Here is a 19,169-nt window from a genome sequence, read left to right as displayed (position 1 = left end):
TTTTGGGGGGGGGGGGGGGGGGGGGGGGGGGTTACAGGTCAATCTAGAAATGATCCAACTTCTGACCTAGGTACCTGACATGTTTTTCACAAAAGCCATTGGCCTCTGTCAACACAACAGGGTTTTGCATTAAACAGGACGCCCGTTTTCCTCTCGTCACACATGGTATTATGTTTCCTTTCGCGACGACGGGCGCAAAGGGCAAGTCTCAAATTTAGACGAATTGCACTCGCACTAAACTGTTGGGCCGGTCGATGGTAGCCGGGTTTGAAGAGAACTTTAAGTAGGGAACTGAACAGCGCTTGTGTTTGAATGTACTTTCCCCGTGTCCGGGCTTTTTGCAGGAAGCACTTTTGAGTGGCACTTAACTCGTGAAAATGTCTCGTGCCTCTGGCCACAGTATTCTCTCTTTCACCCCCCTTCCCCCCAAAATCCTCTCATGTGGTTCTTTTAGATTCACTTGAATTTGTCGCTCTGTCAGGACCTGGCCATATTTCACTGCGAGATGAAACACATTTTTCCTGATTCATGTTGGCTTAAAGCACTTTGTCCATCTGCGTCGGGCTTGAATGTGTATCCTGTAGATGTCGCATGTTCCATTGTAGAAACCGGGGTTCAACCAGCTTATTTGTACCGGCATCATCAGGTGTGGAGTTTCAGGCCTGAGTTCTGGGACCGGCCACACTGTAAAGCCTGCATGTTTCCTTCATGCGTTTTTAGAGAAGTCAATGTGATCAGTGTTAGTGAAACATCCTCTAGGGTACCATTAGTGGCAGCACTGTGCTGGTTGAGACCTGTGTGTGTGGTCTGTGCAGGCTGGATGATAGCCATGACTGACCTGTGTGTATGGTCCATGCAGGCTGGATGGTAGCCATGACTGACCTGTGTGTGTGGCCCATGCAGGCTGGATGGTAGCCATGACTGACCTGTGTGTATGGTCCATGCAGGCTGGATGGTAGCCATGACTGACCTGTGTGTGGTCCATGCAGGCTGGATGTAGCCATGACTGACCTGTGTGTGTAGTCCATGCAGGCTGGATGGTAGCCATGACTGACCTGTGTGTGTGGTCCATGCAGGCTGGATGATAGTCATGACTGACCTCTGTGTGTGGTCCATGCAGGCTGGATGATAGTCATGACTGACCTCTGTGTGTGGTCCATGCAGGCTGGATGGTAGCCATGACTGACCTGTGTGTGTGGTCCGTGCAGGCTGGATGGTAGCCATGACTGACCTGTGTGTGTGGTCCATGCAGGCTGGATGGTAGCCATGAGTGACCTGTGTGTGTGGTCCATGCAGCCTGGATGATAGTCATGACTGACCTGTGTGTGTGGTCCGTGCAGGCTGGATGGTAGCCATGACTGACCTGTGTGTGTAGTCCATGCAGGCTGGATGGTAGCCATGACTGATGTGTGTGTGTGTGGTCTGTGCGGTCTGTGCAAGCTGGATGGTAACCATGACTGATCTGTGTGTGGTCCGTGCAGGCTGGATGGTAGCCATGACTGACCTGTGTGTGTGGTCCATGCAGGCTGGATGGTAGCCATAACTGACCTGTGTGTGTAGTCCATGCAGGCTGGATGGTAGCCATGACTGACTGTTGCAGAGATCCACACAGAAGGAACTGATTGCTTTGGCACTTAAAGGGACACTTCACCAAAAAACAATGCTGATTTATTTTCCACATGATCCCACACGTATCCAAAACGAGATACAGTTCTGCAGACATTAATTGAGTTTGACAGTTATTGAGAGTTGATTTGAGTGAAGTTGTGGACCAGTGATGTCATCAGAAGGCAGTGAATCATTTGGCTGGTTTGAGGAAAGCAGACGAGAGCATTCAGGTGGGGCATCAACAAGTCGAACACCCCCGATGACACACTCGCTGCTGCTTTTCTTCTACAGTTTTAACAGCGGTTTGTAAACAAATTAAAACGTGCATTAGCGCCACCCACACAGCCCTTCAGATTACTTATTTTTATTTTAATGTGGGCATTACAGGTGGTATTTATGTAAAATATGGAGTGACAGCTTGGAATAGATATAAAATTTAAGTTTCTACACTTCACTGTGGGTTTGTGATGCATCCGTGTTGAACCAATGGGCTATCGGCTTGATGCGTTTCTCATCATCTGCAGTCAGGCGCAGTTGGTGGGGAGCAACTGCGGCGCCTCGCTCCAAATCTGCACCCGCCTCGCTCTTACGAGAGTCCCGTGGCTCACGCAGTCGGTCAGGCGGAGCAAGTCGGACAACTTTTCTAACCATCATGCAACGGTGCAAGCAAGTCGCTGGTCGAATCTGCGCAGAACTTGCTCATCTTAAACGAGCCTATTGTGTGTCTTGTTATGACATCACTGGTCCACAACTTTACTCAATTCAACTCAACTCTCAATAACTGTCAAACTAAATGAATGCCTGCAAAACTGTTTATAATCTTCGGATATGTCAGACCATGTGCAAAATATATCTGCATTGTTTTTCAATGAAGTGTCCCTTAACGGGCTTTCAGATACAAAGCGACGACAGCACTGCTCTGAAACCCATTATTTCCAACGCTTTTCGCTGCAGAGCGCGGCGGACTGTCCCCCGCGCGGCGTGCTGGAAGTTCAACTATAGGTTGGACTTTGAGCGCTGCGCACTGTGACGAATACGAATAATAATAAATGTGCGCTGAGCGGCGAACACAGCACATATCAGGTTGTATCTGAAAGCCCCTTAGCATAGCGAGAGACCAACACATCCACAACACCACCTATAAGGAATGTGCGCCATCTTTTCTGTTTTTCTCTATTTGATCTGTTGCAGTGACTGTTTTTGTTTACTTCGTGTCACCAAGCCTGAATTCTCACTGCACTACGTTTTTTATTTTATTTTTTTCCAAGCAGTTGTACCAAATACAGCGTTTGGAATATGTTTTATGAAAACGTGTTTGGATATTTTTAATATTTTGATCCGTGTCTAAATCTCAGGGCTAAATCGCAGATATTCTAATGATTTGAAATTCATTTTATAATTTTCTCTTTCGTTTCTTTGGGGCTCATTCTATTAATCACACATTAACTGGAGAAATGATACATGTAGCAGGACATTGTTATCTGAGCAGATGCAAAGCCTTCTTGACTGGTACACACGCTACCCATCACATTCCAACGCCATGTGTGTCAGTGCTGTGGCGTTTTTTTTTAATAGGTTTAACATGGTTAGGACTGCCAACTCGTCGCCAACCAGCGACTTTTATTTTACGGCAACATTTTGTACTGTGTTCCACCTCTTGTAATGTAATTACAAGACAATGAAATTGTCAAAAATAAATATTTTGTTCAACGTCCTTTCCGCAGAAGATTTGTGTTCTTCCCCCCCCCCAATGTTTTATTTTCAATTTTTTATAGAACAATATATGAACAAGACAAACGGGTTCAGACACAGGAAAAGAAAGGGGGGAAAAAACACCATCGACATTCACCATTACAATGTGGTGCTACCAGCCGTATGTGTTCGTACGAGATATGTATGGGATACCACGCAAGGGGTCCATGAGATACCAGCCTCACCCCTAGCCTCAGTCACTTGTCATTCTTGACCTCGTCAAAGTAGGCCAAAAACGGGTCCCAGATAGTTGAGAACCTTTTAAGCGAGTTGGTTCTCAGGGACCCACCTGAGTCTCCATCTGTATAACAGAGATCATGTCCATCAGCCACACCTGAAAAGAAGGTGAAGAGGACTTCCATTCCTTTAGAATAATTATTTTGGCGACAGCTGTCCCCAGTGTCAGATTGTTGCACAGCTGTAGGGAAGTTCAGAGAGTACTCTGAGCAGCCGAAGATGGCGAGTTCTGCCTCCGGCTGCAGGGTTATTTTGTAGGCCTTTACAGTTCCAGTAAAAGTTTTTGGCCCAGAATCCCGTTAGTGAAGAGCAGAACCAGAAGGCATGAGATAGTGTGCCCTCTGACACCTGTCGCACAGTGGCGAGACAGAAGGGAAGAAGCCAAAGACAAATTTCCACATTGTGGACAATAAAATTGAATTGAAGAACTTGTGTAATTTATGCTTGGAGTAGTGAAGGCGGTGAGCGACTTTAAACTGGATCAGCTGGTGTCTGCTGTGAATGTCCCTCCTGGGCTACCATACAGGGCTAGACTGGTCTTAGCACCACCTACTTCCTGGTTTAAGTTGTTGGTTGACCATTCCTCAGTAGGCTGCTTTCCCTCTTTGGCTCCCATTGTGGCAGGTCATGCATGCGACTGCTCTCCACTGGTAGGTGTGTATTCCTTCAGTGTTTAAGATGTGTTAGCAGCAGTTAGCGGCTATGTCCTTACCCTCTGTTTCCTATACCTAGGAGTAGGCTGCTCTTCCCCTCTGGTCCCTGATCCGACCGGTTAGGTTGATTAGGCTGCGTTGATGGTAGGTTTTCAGTGCAGTGTTAAAGGAGAATTTCGTTTTCTTTTAACCTGGACCCCTCTCCTCACATTAATTATGATCTGACGACTCACCCAGGGATCTCCGCAGCGTTTCTGGCCATCCTACGCGTTGTTTTGAGACCAATCCTCTCCAATACAGTCGTAAAATAGAGCTTGGGGGCCAAGTGGCAGCCTGTCTTTCCTGCATCTAAATAGCCAGTTTTATTCCCGTTTTCGCCACATATCATAATCTCATCCCTCAACAACCACCAGACTGATATTTCCCCCGGGCTGTTGACTGGAGTCTCCCAGGGATCAAATTACCTCATTCGTGATCTCGGTCACCAAGTCTCAAGTCACCAAGTCACCAAGAACTCCGGGACTTCCGCATTCCGACTACAAAAATACATCATCCCTGGGGCTCTATTGGCAGCCCAGTAGTAGTGCCTAAATACTGATAAGGCAGCCCTCCCTCCCTGATGTCATTTGAGGCCATCAGAAAAGACTGTGCCTGTATCTCCTGCATTGTCCTGGTCTGAGCAATCACACCAAGGTTGGGGTCTTTAAAAAATTTAAACTGGGCAAACAAGACAACACTCTCAAGCAAACATCACTCCAACAAGAATTCTCTGTTTATTTGTCGACTAAATCAGAGCTTACAGGAAGACAGTTGTATTGCAGACAGAACCGTATACTAGTTCTAGTGCTGTGTTTCAATCTACTCACTAAAACCATGGTGCTTCGAAAATATGCCACTGGACCGAAAGAAACAGGAACTCCATTACACGCCATGGCTTGTAACACGTTGCATCATGGAGCTGAGCAATAATCGACTCGGATGTCAGGAGGAAGACTCCCCGTTCTTCCTCCTAACTCAGCACTCGGTGTGTTTACTGACCCTGATCTTTGTTTCACATCACCTCTGCTACAGTGTGGGATCAGGACCAAGTCAGAAGGCTGCCCAGTGAGGTCAGATTGTCACAAGGTGTAGGCCTAGTCAAGATGTAGGCCTAGTCATTTGCATACTGGCTCACTGAGTGTGAATAAAGAGTCTGAGCTGATCCTTCCCTGTTCAAATCCATTGACCTTTTTCCACAGCAGCCATTTTGTGTCTCAAAGGCAGGGTAAACGCAGGTGCAACAAAAAGGATGAGGGTTTCCAACTTTCAATCCATGTAGGTCTTCCGCTACATGTCGCCCTCATTAATGTTTTGGTTGCACGCACCTGTGTTTATCCTGCCTTTGATACACAACATGCTTGCTTTGAAAAAGGCCCATTAAGCTGATCAAAATTGAAGCTTTTGACTTTGACAAGATAAAGACACATTTTCTTTGCAGCTCTACTATATCTATATCTATAGAACTACAGCTTGTGACAAGAGAAAGCAATGAGCACTTCTATTTCTCACAGGCTTCACCCCTTAGCGCCTATGCTCTGGACAGTATGGCTCATCCTGATTGGCTGAGGTGTATGCAAATTTCAGTGTGCTGATCTCCTAGGAGCTCAGGGGCAGAGCCTGTGATCATAGAACTAGAGTTACAATACGTAACTATCATTTTTCACAACAGAGCTTCAGCACATACAAGTTCATGCAGATTTATGTCCGGAAGTCGCAATGCACAAAATGTCCATTCATCATCAATGATCATCATGATCAATGCTCTTGACTTTTTTTCTCTTAAAATTACTTCGTTAATTATTTATGATAAGCCAAAGAAAGTAATGTTTTACCTTTTTCTCCTTATTCTTATCTTGGCAAAAACCTAAGAAAATCTGCTCTAGACTTTGAATTTCAAAGCAAAGTTTTCTCCTAAAAATAACACAGACTTATTTTGAAACAACGCCTCATGTCTTTCATGCTTAGCGTAAAGTATTTTTCTTTTCCTAAAAGGTGGTGAGATGGATACACAACATACAAATACAACACACTGAATAAAAACTAATTATTGTTCAGATTTGTAGCCCTAGGATGTCTCAAGAGATCATAACAGCAATATTCACTCTGGGACACAATGCAAGAAATTGTGCTACAGCTAAAATTCCACATCACATTTTACAGTATTTTTTTTTCATGTTTGTTTTTTGTAAAGCCAAAGTCAAATTTTCATAAACATATGTTGGAGCTATTCATCATGCAATTTATAAAATGTGACTGCGTACTATTTTGATGATTTTTTTTTTCAGATCGAATTGAAAATTAGCAATTTTTCAAATTGTCGAACATTTCAAAGAAAAGTGAAACTATACAAAAAAAGAAGTCCGAGCGTGTGCAGAAAATAATCTTTCAACCATAAAGTAGATATGTTTGACGTGAAGAACGGAGGCAAAGTAAAGCAACCCCATGCCATACAAATAACATGGGTTTCCACTTTCAAAATATGTGCAATGTGTACGCGAAAGTAAAATTTTATGTACAGCTGTTATGCGGAGCCACCGCGAGCCACATCTCAAGTGGTGGCGGCCCAGTTGCGACAGCCGGGGAAACCGGTGGCGTAAGGCCGTTTTGCTGGTTGAAAACGGCGCTAAGTTTCCTGATTTGTAAAACAACTTGGTTGGGTTTAAGCAACAAAAACCCTTTGTTAAGTTTAGGGTCGTACGTTAAAAACGGGAAACGTTGGGGCTCAAACTAGCGCTCTCGCGATGAGGAAGTTGAGAGTCGGGGATGCTACCTATCCACCCATCCCACCCTGTCTCCCTTGCTTGTCTGTCACATGGCCTATTTCAATATTGCCTACAGAGCCAACAGGTCCATAGACGACGCAGTCAATACAGGTCTACAATAATCCTCCAGCTCTTTGAATCCCCTGGCACCTATGCCAGGATCTTGTTTGTGGATTTCAGCTCTGCATTCAACACGATCTCCCAAGCTCTTCTCCAGGACAAGCTGTCCCAGCTGAATGTGTCCGAGCCCACCTGTAGGTGGATCACTGACTTCCTGACAGACAGGAATGGCCTGAAGCAGTACGTGTGGCTGGCAAGCTTGTCTGGAAGCCCTGGACCATCAGCACTGGAGCTCTACAAGGTGGTGTGCTCTCTCCTGAATTATTCATCCTCTACACCAACAGCTGCACCTCGAGCCACCCTTCTGTCAAACTCATGAGGTTTGTGGACGATGCAACCCTTATTGGATTAATAACTGAGGGGGACGAGTCGGCCTACAGGAAGGAAGTGGACCACCTGGCCTCCTGGTGCAGCCAGATCCACCTGGAGCTGAACGCTCTGAAAACTGTGGAGATAGTGGTAGACTGAGAAGCCCAGCCCCGACCGCTCCTTCATCCTGTGCGACTCTCCAGTTAAAAATGTGGAGTCAATCAATTCAAATTCCTGGGAACAATCTCCCAGGACCTCAGGTGGCAGAAGAACATCACTGCCACCACCAAGAAGACCCAGCAGAGGACGTACTTACTGTGGCAGTTGAGGAAACACAAACTGCCACAGAAAACGATGGTCCAATAAATACTACACAGCCATTGTTGTGAGTCCATCTTCACCTCATCGATCACCATCTGGTTCACCACCTCCAGCGCTAAGGACAGAGGCAGACTGCAGCGGATCATCCGGTCAGCCAGGAAGATCATTGGCTGCAACCTACCGTCTCTCTGGGATCTGTATAACACCAGGATCATGAAGCGACCAGGAAAGATCATCGCCGACCCCTCCCATCCTGGTCACCATCTTTTCCAATGACTTCCACTCTGCAAAATGTTCCGGTCTATCAGGACCAGAACCTCACGCTACCTGAACAGTTTCTATCCCATGGCTGTGAGGCTCACAAAAAGCCCCCTGACCCCCACTGACTCTGAGACTTCCAACCCTCCCCCCCTCCACTCTGTCACTCACACACACATACAATGCACTGTTCCTGCACTGATGTGGCACCTCCCACCTCCCTGGGCTGTTTATATGTGCAATACAATGCAATTCATACATATAACCTGTGAATAGAACCTGTTAACACTCTTATCTGTATCGTGTAGCTGTAGTATATTTTACTAAAATTGCCAACTCTGAAAACTGTACTTTTGCCAACTTTGTAGTGTACCTGTCACTTTGCCTTGCTAACTTTGTACTCTTCCACACCTGGCTGTAAATACTCTCTCCATATCTTGTCATATGTTTAGATTTGGGCATATGTACTGTGTTATTGTGTTGTTTATATCTCATGTAACGTGTGCACCTACTACACCGAGACAATTTCCGTGTATGTGCAAACATACTATGGCCAAATAAAAATAATTCTGATATGACTTGTGGTTACTCAAACCACCGCCTTGTGGCATATCCACTGCGCACAATTGGAATCACTGCACGCATACCTGCCAACACTCCTGATTTACGCCCTGTAACCCTTTCTCCCGCAGTGCTCCCGATTGGTCATTTCTCCCACTAATCTCCCAATTTCATAGTGATACAACTCAAATGGAAATGGGTGTTTCACAGTTGCTGTAATATGTCCAGACTGTAGGATATGTGTCGTGGTACCTGGCAACCCAACCAAACGAGCCTGCCTGACGTGGCGCTCGCTCAGGCTCTAGGGTGATATGAGGACCGTCATGGATACAGCCCCAAAAAGAAGAAATACGTATCCACATTTCAGTCCACTTGGTGCGTGACCTTCCCCTTTCTAACCGCTAGCCACATCAGCCAATACCATCCGTTTTGCAGGTTGTTTTAGTTGTCGTTTTAGATTTTGACTTTTGATCAGATCTTTTGTACATTTTGTAGACTGTTTATTTTATTATTAGGCCTATTTATTTGACTGTGAGCTATGAATTTAAGCGTCATTAAAAGTCATTTACTTTACATCCTTGTATTTATTCTATTAATTTGTGGTGTAGGGTTATATGGGGGCAGGGGGACATTGAGGGTCGGCCATTCACCCATTCACCCCAGAAAACCTCCCTCTTTTTCACGTTTTCACCACCCAATGTTGGCACGTATGTGAACATGCAGGTATGTGAAGGTGCAGGTACAGTATGTGAAGGTGCAGGTATGTGAAGGTGCAGGTATGTGCACGTCATTTGAAAGTGGAAGGTTGTGTTATTTGTATGCAGATGGAAGAGAACGGGCTGAGTAAAGACACATCAGGAGGGACATCTTGGTTTGCAGCCAATAGCGGGAAAATATTCCCTCTAGAAAGCATTGAATCAATATGAATACTTTACCTTTCGCCATCTGCTGGCCTGGAGTGCTCCAGCTTTGATATGTATCATCTATTGATTGAGTTCTGCACAGCAGTTCATCAAACATGTTGCACAAACAAGCAGATTTGGCAGGTTTGCCTCGTTAATTAGTGAAGTGAAATCAAACAGGGGAAAAAACACAAACAAAGCTGCTATACAAAACCGATAGAAAAAATAGTGTCTGGAGTTTCTTTCTTGATTAAAATAAATACTAGACTTCTGAAAGCATAAAAGGATAATCAATCCAATTAGTCATCTTTTGAGATTCATACGACAGTGATATACACACAAACACACACACCTACACACTCACACACACACACACACACACACACACACACACACACTAACACACACACACACCTACACACACAGACACACTCGCACTTTCACATCTTGTTACACGACACGAGATGTTTCAAACCACTGTTTGCTTCTTCTTTCTTTTTTTGTCTTTCATGGTATTTCCATGAACTCGGCTTCAAAAATACAAATGAGTAGAACTTCTCTTTGTCCCTTGGCTTAGTGGAACTTCTCTTTGTCCCTTGGCTTAGTGGAAAAACAAGACCCAGTCTCATCCTGGAGAGATCGTACACAATCTCTGCCTCCATTTGCTTTTCTTCCATTTGTTTTTTGTTTTTGTTTTTTTGCTGAAAATATTGCTTTAAGAAATACATTTTGGTCTTCTTTTCAGATGGTTTTCAGTGACCAAATCTCGGCTGGAAGCAGTTTGGAATGTTTCCTCTGGGTTTCATTGAACAGGTGGCCCGCCCATTCCGCAGAAACGTAGCCCAATCATCTTGATTTGACTGGACAAAGCCAGATATAGGGCCCTGCTTGCGCTGGCCAAAAATGTCCCGCTCTTGTGTGACGAAACCTGACCAACGATTGTCATGAGGAATGTGTGCATTCTTAAAAGCAATAGGCAAAAAGACCTGTCTTCTGTTCGTGTGCCCTTCTTTTCCCTAGGTTTGTACAACAGGATACGCTTGTGTACTTATTGTAGGTGTAGAGGTGTAGATGTGTGTGTGTGTGTGTGTGTGTGTGTGTGGGTGTAGGTGTGTGGTGGTGGGGGGGGGGGGGGGGGTTCTGTGCATGCTTGTCGACGTGGAGAGTGAGCGGTATAAAAGTTTTGTTTCGACGTGCTCAGACGCAGATCTCGATGGGCGTGGCCACCAGCATGCGTCCCCCCGGCGAGTTGTTGTTGTCCCGCGGCATGCGTTCGTAGCTGTTGGTGGATGACACGGAGCTGGTGGTGGAGACGGACACCGCCCGGCCACCGCCCGGCTCCATCATCCCCGCCTGGGGGGGTCGCCCCATGGGAGACAGCGGCGAGAGAGTCTGCTGCTTCATCCGCTCCACCAGCAGCTCCTCGTCCTCCTCCCCAGACGACGACGACGAGGTGGTGCCATCCGCCTCTCCCCGGACTCCACCTCCTCCTCCGCCTCCTCCAACCCGCTCCCGCTCTCTCTCCTCACTGCCTCCGGCCGCGCCGTTGCCGTTGTTGTTATTGTTCTCCACGTCCAGCATCCAGGAGTGGCTGAAGTAGCCGAACACCTCTTTGACGGAGCAGCGGCGGTCCTGCTCCACAGAGAGCAGGCGGCGGAACATGCGGAGGGCCTGCTCGGTGAAGCGACGCCACTGGGAGGGCACAGTGTTCGTCCTCCGCCTCTGCCAGCGGATGAACTCCTGGTAGAAGGAGTCGGAGGGCAGAGCCTTCTCCCAGGGGAAGTTGCCGGTCAGCATGCAGAAGAGCAGCACGCCGAAGGCCCACACGTCCGTGCTGTAGTCCACGCAGAAGCCCTCGTGGCGCGACACGTCGCACAGCTCCGGGGCCGTGTAGGGGATGGTGCCGCTCACCTGCAGGGGGAGACACAGCAGCTCAGCGTCAGATGAAGAGCTGCATTCCAGCATGAGACATCGCGCGGCACTTGAGCTGGGCCCAGGGGGCCCCAAGGGAGATCTGGGGGTTAGCCTGGATCTCTGCTCTCTCTCCTCCGTGGGACTACATCATTTCAAAACGTGAAATGGGCTGTTATTATATCGCCAAAGATTGGTACATTGGTGTAATCTTTTGTTTCTCAGTAGTGGGCAACATTTCCAACCTATGTGCAAAGTTTGGCTTCTGGGAGCCTTAGGCTGGTTTCACACCGACGACCCAAGCCTTGCCTATGCCTTGCCTTTACCCACGCTTTTAAATAGGCGTCCGTTTTAGTCAACGAGGCTGTGTACACCGGCCGCCTGAGCGTGAACCCTGCGTGTACCCACGCCTTGCCTGTGCCTTGCCGATTTTATCGAATAGGCGAGAGTTCTATTTTCACGCCGACAAGGCGCGTGCAGGCAGGCTTTTCTGTCAAGCCATGAAAGAAAAACGCGACAATATCCGTGGGAACTGGCAAAGTCAACTGAATTTCAAAATAAAATGGAGTTTCTACAACAGTATTGAGCAGAGAGAGAGAGCGAGAGAGAGATTGACGGGTGGCTATCACGTGGGGCTTTCTCCCTGTCGGCAAACAAATCTTCATGAGAGAGAATAGCGACCGAAGAAGCAAGATGGACAATGTTGTTGTGCCAGCACATATTCTTGCAAGATCACCTCTCTAAAATGTCCGACTATAGTCAGACCTGGTTATACATATCCAGCATCAATAGAACATTAAATATATCAGATTTATTTTACCTAGAGGCTACCCATGACAATTCTGGACAACACGTGAAAAAATACAGTCGGGAGAGAGGAGAGGCGCTTGTGACTCGGCTCCAGGTTCGGCGTGCAAAAGGCGTGCGGTGTGATCGCAAAAGCGTGTAACAGGTTCACGCCCAGCTCGGCGTAGGCGTGGGTTGAGGCAAGGCAAGGCGTAGGTTGTCTGTGTGAAAGAAGCTTTAGGGTTTCTGACCTGTTTTACAGAAGAAGAAGAATCTAGTTCTGTTCCAAGTAGGAGTGGAGGGAGGAGGACTGGAGGACTGTGTTCTCCTATATTACATTAGCATCGTCCCTATAGATGAGTGTTTCTCAAACTTTTTCAGACCAAGGACCACTTAAACCAATGAAAAAAACTCGGGGACCACCTAACTCCCAAAACATCCCCAAAAACAATAGGCCTACTACTTCAACTGTAAATTACAAATGACATGCTAATTAAATGACAAATAGCAGTACAATTAATCTAATTTTTGGCTTCCCACAATTATGAAAACAAGATAACCGATATAAAAAATATATATATGTAATTTATTTTAGTTAGTCCATTTACTTTTTTTTTTAACATTTATTTCTCCTGTTCAGTTCAAATATATTCAAAGTTCAAAGAAAGTTTTTTCAAGTTAAATAAATGCACAATGTTGCCAAAGTCAAATAGGCTATCTTTTGCAATCTTCAAGTTGCATTCAGTGATGTTTTTGTGTTCAAATAAGTGTTAAATGGCTCTATATTCTGACAGCAATTACTGAAATAGAGTGTTTGGTCAGTAACTTTGAACTCCCAACCACCCGCTGTACTCTGTCTCTCTCCTGTAGCCCTGCAGGCAGAGTGGACGTATCTCCGCAAGCGTAAGTCGTAGAGAGTCAGTGGTGGTGGCGTTGGATTCGGGGTGAAAAAATACATATACCGGTAGTCCATTACAGGCATCGTGATGTGACCTTGAGTTTCCCAGAAAATGTAAACATTTCTCTGATTGGATAGTGGGAGGTAAAAAAAAAAGGAAAAAAATATAAATCTACTCGCGAACCACTAGGGGGCACCCGCGGACCACTGTTTGAGAAACACTGCTATAGATAGACTGTGTTCTCCTATATTACATTAGCGTCATTGGGCAAATATCTGGCACAGTGATATTGATGTTTAGAAAAACAGGAAATGGGGTGTTGGTTGTATTGCCGGAATTTGGTAGATTAGTATAATTTGTTGTTTCTGAGTAGTGGGTGAGTTTTCTAGCCTATGTGCAAAGTTTGGTTACTGTGGGCCTTATGGTTTCTGACGTATACACGCTTTTACGGAAGGAAAAGAATAAGAATAATAAACAAAGCAATTAGACCATAGACATTGTGACATCATCAGTGGGACAAAAATGGAAACAAACAGTGTCCACTTACTCCCTTTTTGTATAACTAGGCACGATTCCTAGGCTAACTCGCTGCGCGGGCTTGCTATCTCCCGCCCTGCAGCTCGCGAGGCCTCGCCCGCAGCTCGGCTGCTGCGTGGCCTCGCCCGCAGCTCGGCTGCTGCGAGGCCTTGCCCACAACTCGGCTGCTGCGTGTCCTCACCTGCCCTATTGGCGCGCGTGCAATGTCTCCCCCTCTCGCCCTCAGTCTCTCTCTCCCTCGCCCTCTCTCTCCCTCTCCTCTCTCTCTCCCTCAGTCTCTCTCTCCCTCTCTTCTCTCTCCCTCAGTCACAAATTCACAATAGACAATAAGTCTGGAAACATATTTTTCCATACTTTTCCAGACTTGGAAAATACTAAAATCAAATCCCATATTTTTCATACTTGCGTAAGAACCCTAACTAACCCGTTTAGAGTAAAATGTACGATAGAAAAGACTATGTTTTGGGGGTGATTGACAGGTCTCCTGTCCAGTGATAGTGCAGCTTGCCGATCATGTAGCAATAGCAGGTGGAGCTGCAGCTCTGGGAAAGCCCTCGTCTCATGTGAGCTGTGCAAAAACCCCAAGATGGCGATGGCCACTTCAACCATGGATGTGTTTCGACACGGGAGTCCAAACAACGGTAGGCTACGTGACGTCCATATAAATGCAATGGCTATTTGCTGGTCTTTGGTGCCAGTACAACAGGTGGTGACATCACCTGGCACAAAAGATCAGCCAATAGCAGATGACCAGTTCAGTACCCTACTTTTCATTATTTGAGGTCCGGCTTCACCACAAATTTGGGTTTTAGTTCCTCTTTAATACACTGCTCAGGGAGGTTAGTTCCTCTTTAATACATTGCTCAGGGAGGTTAGTTCCTCTTTAATACACTGCTCAGGGAGGTTGGTTCCTCTTTAATACACTGCTGTTCACATATTGTCGGTCAAGCTTTACCCACAATAGTGGAAATTCTACGTCGTTTCCGTTACTCACCCTCTTGACCGGGGAGCCGGCCCGGCGGGTCATGCCAAAGTCCGAAAGCTTGACCTTGCGGCACTCTCGGTCAAAAATGAGGATGTTCTCAGGCTTGATGTCCCGGTGGACCAGCTTCTTACAGTGCAGGTAGTCCAGGGCGATGGCCACCTGGTGCACACAGCGCTTTGCCACGGCCTCAGGAAGACCCACCTGAAGGAATGAGCAGACAGAGTCATTGGTCAAATGTATTACCAATAGCAAAAACATGAGCATGTCACGTGACCTGCTGTTTTTGTTTGTTTTTCCCATGTTTCTTATTTTAATTTAATTTTAGAAGACAAAAACAAAAAACAAACAAAAAAGAAAACGAAGAAGCTGAGACACAGGAAACGAAAGAAAAGTCCTACATATAATACTGACATTCCAATATTACAACATGGTGCTACCAGCCGCGTGAGGTGTTATGTTTTTTTTTAAATAATTTTTTCTGATTTCCCCCCCCATTTTCTCCCCAATTGTACTCCCCAATTCCCCCTGCTGCCCAGGTCGTTGCTCCCACCCTCTGCTGACCTGGGGAGAGCCGTAGACTAGCACCATGCTTCCTCCGATTCATGTGCAGTTGCCAGCCGCTTCTTTTCACCCGACAGCTGGGAGCTTCACCGGCAGGACGTAGCACGTGGGAGGATCACGTTATTGTTCTATGCAAATATCTAACAGCCCAGGTAGTACCTGTGGGGGAATGATGTCGAAGAGGTCCCCTGCCAGGGCGTACTCCTGCGCGAACACGTAGTACTCGTCCGTCTCGAAGGCGATGCCGAACATGTTGATGATGAAGGGGCAGGGGGACAGGTAGAGAGAGATGCTGTACTCCCGCAGGAAGGACTTCAGCTTGGTGCTCTTCTTCTTCAGGGACTTCAGGGCCATTTTTGTACCTTTGGGGAGAAATGGGAGAAACAATCACGTGTTGTGTATCCTACTATAGAATCCTACTATCACGTGTGTTGTGTATCCTACTATAGAATCCTACTATCCTACTATCACGTGTGTTGTGTCCCCTACTATAGAATCCTACTATCCTACTATCACGTGTGTTGTGTATCCTACTATAGAATCCTACTATCCTACTATCACGTGTGTTGTGTATCCTACTATAGAATCCTACTATCCTACTATCACGTGTGTTGTGTATCCTACTATAGAATCCTACTATCACGTGTGTTGTGTATCCTACTATAGAATCCTACTATCCTACTATCACGTGTGCTGTGTCCCCTACTATAGAATCCTACTATCCTACTATCACGTGTGTTGTGTATCCTACTATAGAATCCTACTATCACGTGTGTTGTGTATCCTACTATAGAATCCTACTATCCTACTATCACGTGTGTTGTGTATCCTACTATAGAATCCTACTATCCTACTATCACGTGTGTTGTGTATCCTACTATAGAATCTTACTATCCTACTATCACGTGTGTTGTGTATCCTACTATAGAATCCTACTATCCTACTATCACGTGTGTTGTGTATCCTACTATAGAATCCTACTATCACGTGTGTTGTGTATCCTACTATATAATCCTACTATCCTACTATCACGTGTGTTGTGTATCCTACTATAGAATCCTACTATCTTACTATCACGTGTGTTGTGTATCCTACTGTAGAATCCTACTATCACGTGTGTTGTGTATCCTACTATAGAATCCTACTATCCTACTATCATGTGTGTTGTGTATCCTACTATAGAATCCTACTATCCTACTATCACGTGTGTTTTGTATCCTACTATAGAATCCTACTATCACATGTGTTGTGTATCCTACTATAGAATCCTACTATCCTACTATCACGTGTGTTTTGTATCCTACTATAGAATCCTACTATCACATGTGTTGTGTATCCTACTATAGAATCCTACTATCCTACTATCACGTGTGTTGTGTATCCTACTATAGAATCCTACTATCACGTGTGTTGTGTATCCTACTATAGAATCCTACTATCCTACTACCACGTGTGTTGTGTATCCTACTATAGAATCCTACTATCCTACTATCACGTGTGTTGTGTATCCTACTATAGAATCCTACTATCCTACTATCACGTGTGTTGTGTATCCTACTATAGAATCCTACTATCCCACTATCAAATGTGTTGTGTATCCTACTATAGAATCCTACTATCCTACTACCACGTGTGTTGTGTATCCTACTATAGAATCCTACTATCCTACTATCACGTGTGTTGTGTATCCTACTATAGAATCCTACTATCCTACTATCACGTGTGTTGTGTATCCTACTATAGAATCCTACTATCCCACTATCAAATGTGGAAAACTCTGTCCGTCTTTCCTCCTGTTTGTCTGCATCCATTTTTCTCCTACTGTATGGGTTCTCCACAATGAGTTGGCCAATCAATCTGAAACTGCATGTGGGCATTGAGCATTGGCATAGGCACCCAGCGACTGACAAAGCTGATTTTTTAATTTTCCCATATTTAAACTGTTTATGAGCATTTCTGGCAAGTCTGTGCCTATTTGCACGCGCATTCTCAGGTATGGACTAGTTTTTAAAAGGGATAGTTGCAGTCCTCAGTTCTGATTGGCTGAGTCACATTTGAAGTTGTTATATTGCTGATCACACAACAGTTCATTTAACCTAAATATTAATGATATGATATAATATATAACACAAACTTAAGTGTTCCTAAGCAACTATTTTGTTTAGCTACTGTTCATGAACGATATTTGCTATGTGGAAAAATCACATTTGATTTACTGATTAAAAATTCAAGATTTATCCAAGATTTGCATCTTTTTATTACCATCGCATGGTACAAAGCAACGAGGATGTAATTTGCAGCTATTTTAGAACAGATGAGAAGATTTTACTTCACCTATTAATGACTTTATCCATATTGGTTTTATGAATCTGGACGCTCCAACTCTGATTTGTGTCACTTGTCCCAAACCACATATGGAGGTAGTTTCCAATCTCACTGTTAATAACAGCCTTAACGTGCCTCTTAGTTGATCCATAATCACTGTTATTAACAGCCTTGCCATGATCAACTAAGGCTTATCACCTAAGGCCATGTTCACACTACAGGCAAATACGATTTACTGCTAAAGTCATTATCTTGATTGGTTTCCCAAATCGGATTTGGCATCCTAGTGTGAACATGTCCTAAGAGGCATCGAAGAGAATCAAATTTTTCGATTATTTTTTTTACCCCGTTATTATTTTTTGACCTACTGAATCTTGAGTGACCATAAAACATTCGGTTTGAGCAAGAACTAAAAATAATCACATTTTCGATACATACAGTGTTGTGTGTGTGTGTGTGTGTGTGTGTGTGTGTGTGTGTGTGTGTGTGTGTGTGTGTGTGTGTGTGTGTGTGTGTGTGTGTGTGTCTCCTGTCAGACCCAACACTCCCTCACCTCTGATCTTGTGGATAACCAGGTCCACCTTGCCGTAGGTGCCCTTGCCCAGCTCCCGGATCACCTCGTAGTACTTGTTGACCTCCAGCCTCTCCAAGTTCTGGGCCGCGATCAGCTGCAGCTCGTCCAGGATGTCCATGTTGGCGCGTGACACCAGCGGAGAGGAACTCATACCAGGGACCGGTGTTCAGGGGACGGACCACAAAGGGGACCGGTTCAGGGTCGGGAACGGACGCTCAGGTGGGACAAGAGCAGCAGCTAACAGCTGGTGTCACTGCAGACAAAGAAACAATAACTTGGTTAATGTTTAAATGGAGTGATAGATTAAGAAAGACTGAAGTCGTAGTCGTTATATTACTGCTATTACTGCTAGCGAGCGATGGGACAATCTAAAATTCAATATACCACAATACAAAAATGTGATCATACATATATCGTGGTGGATCAAAATTAATTACGATATTAGCGCCATTTTATTCTGCTGTATTAATCAAAAATGAGACAGCTTGACCATCACAAAAGCTCTCAATTGAAATGATACAGTATATTTACAGATACTGGGGCGACGGGGCCTTTTCAGTTGCCGCACCCTCCCTCTGGAACGCCCTCCCCATCCACATCTGTCTGGCAATCCATCTTATCATTTTAGCCAACCTGCCTCTGACCAGACACCAATAATGGGCTTGTTCTGCGATCATATTTGCGATACATTCAGGTACATGATTTACCGAAGTACCTAGCCTACATAATAACAACAAGGTTATCTTTGTTGGCAACATTTATTGACAAAAGCATTAAAACAACCAAATAATATTCTCCAGTCACTGGCAGATACATATACAAATGGTTCAAAGCAAATCTCTCAAAGTCTCAAATCTGTCAGCAGTTGGCTTGTTATTGCAATGATATCCTAGGTTGAACATAGTTTAAAAAAAACTGTTGATTATCAGTAATATTCTTAACATGCACTGTTTTAAATGCTTTGCGTCAATGCCAATTGGCTGGCCGGCCCCCGGTGCAGATTCTGGGCTTCTGAGTCCAGCTGGAAACTATCCCTGGATGACACATCATGTGATGACATCATCACCGC

The 19,169-nt window shown here is 45.2% G+C and overlaps 1 protein-coding gene across 1 annotated transcript; it reads right to left on the bottom strand.

Annotated features, from left to right (window-relative positions):
* Positions 1-10,719: 10,719 nt before the first annotated feature.
* LOC310774464 (serine/threonine-protein kinase SBK1-like) lies at positions 10,720-18,251 on the bottom strand (the record flags this gene model as incomplete). Its single annotated transcript, XM_083634538.1, has 4 exons — positions 10,720-11,433; positions 14,650-14,841; positions 15,361-15,563; positions 18,080-18,251. 4 exons carry the CDS (start codon positions 18,249-18,251, stop codon positions 10,720-10,722), a joined length of 1,281 nt encoding a protein of 426 aa, XP_083490664.1.
* Between the last annotated feature and the right edge of the window lie 918 nt (positions 18,252-19,169).

The sequence above is a fragment of the Poromitra crassiceps genome (assembly GCF_964638095.1).
Source record: "Poromitra crassiceps genome assembly, chromosome: 4".
In the NCBI taxonomy this organism is placed as follows: domain Eukaryota; kingdom Metazoa; phylum Chordata; class Actinopteri; order Beryciformes; family Melamphaidae; genus Poromitra; species Poromitra crassiceps.
This window is presented reverse-complemented; position numbering and strand designations above follow the sequence as displayed.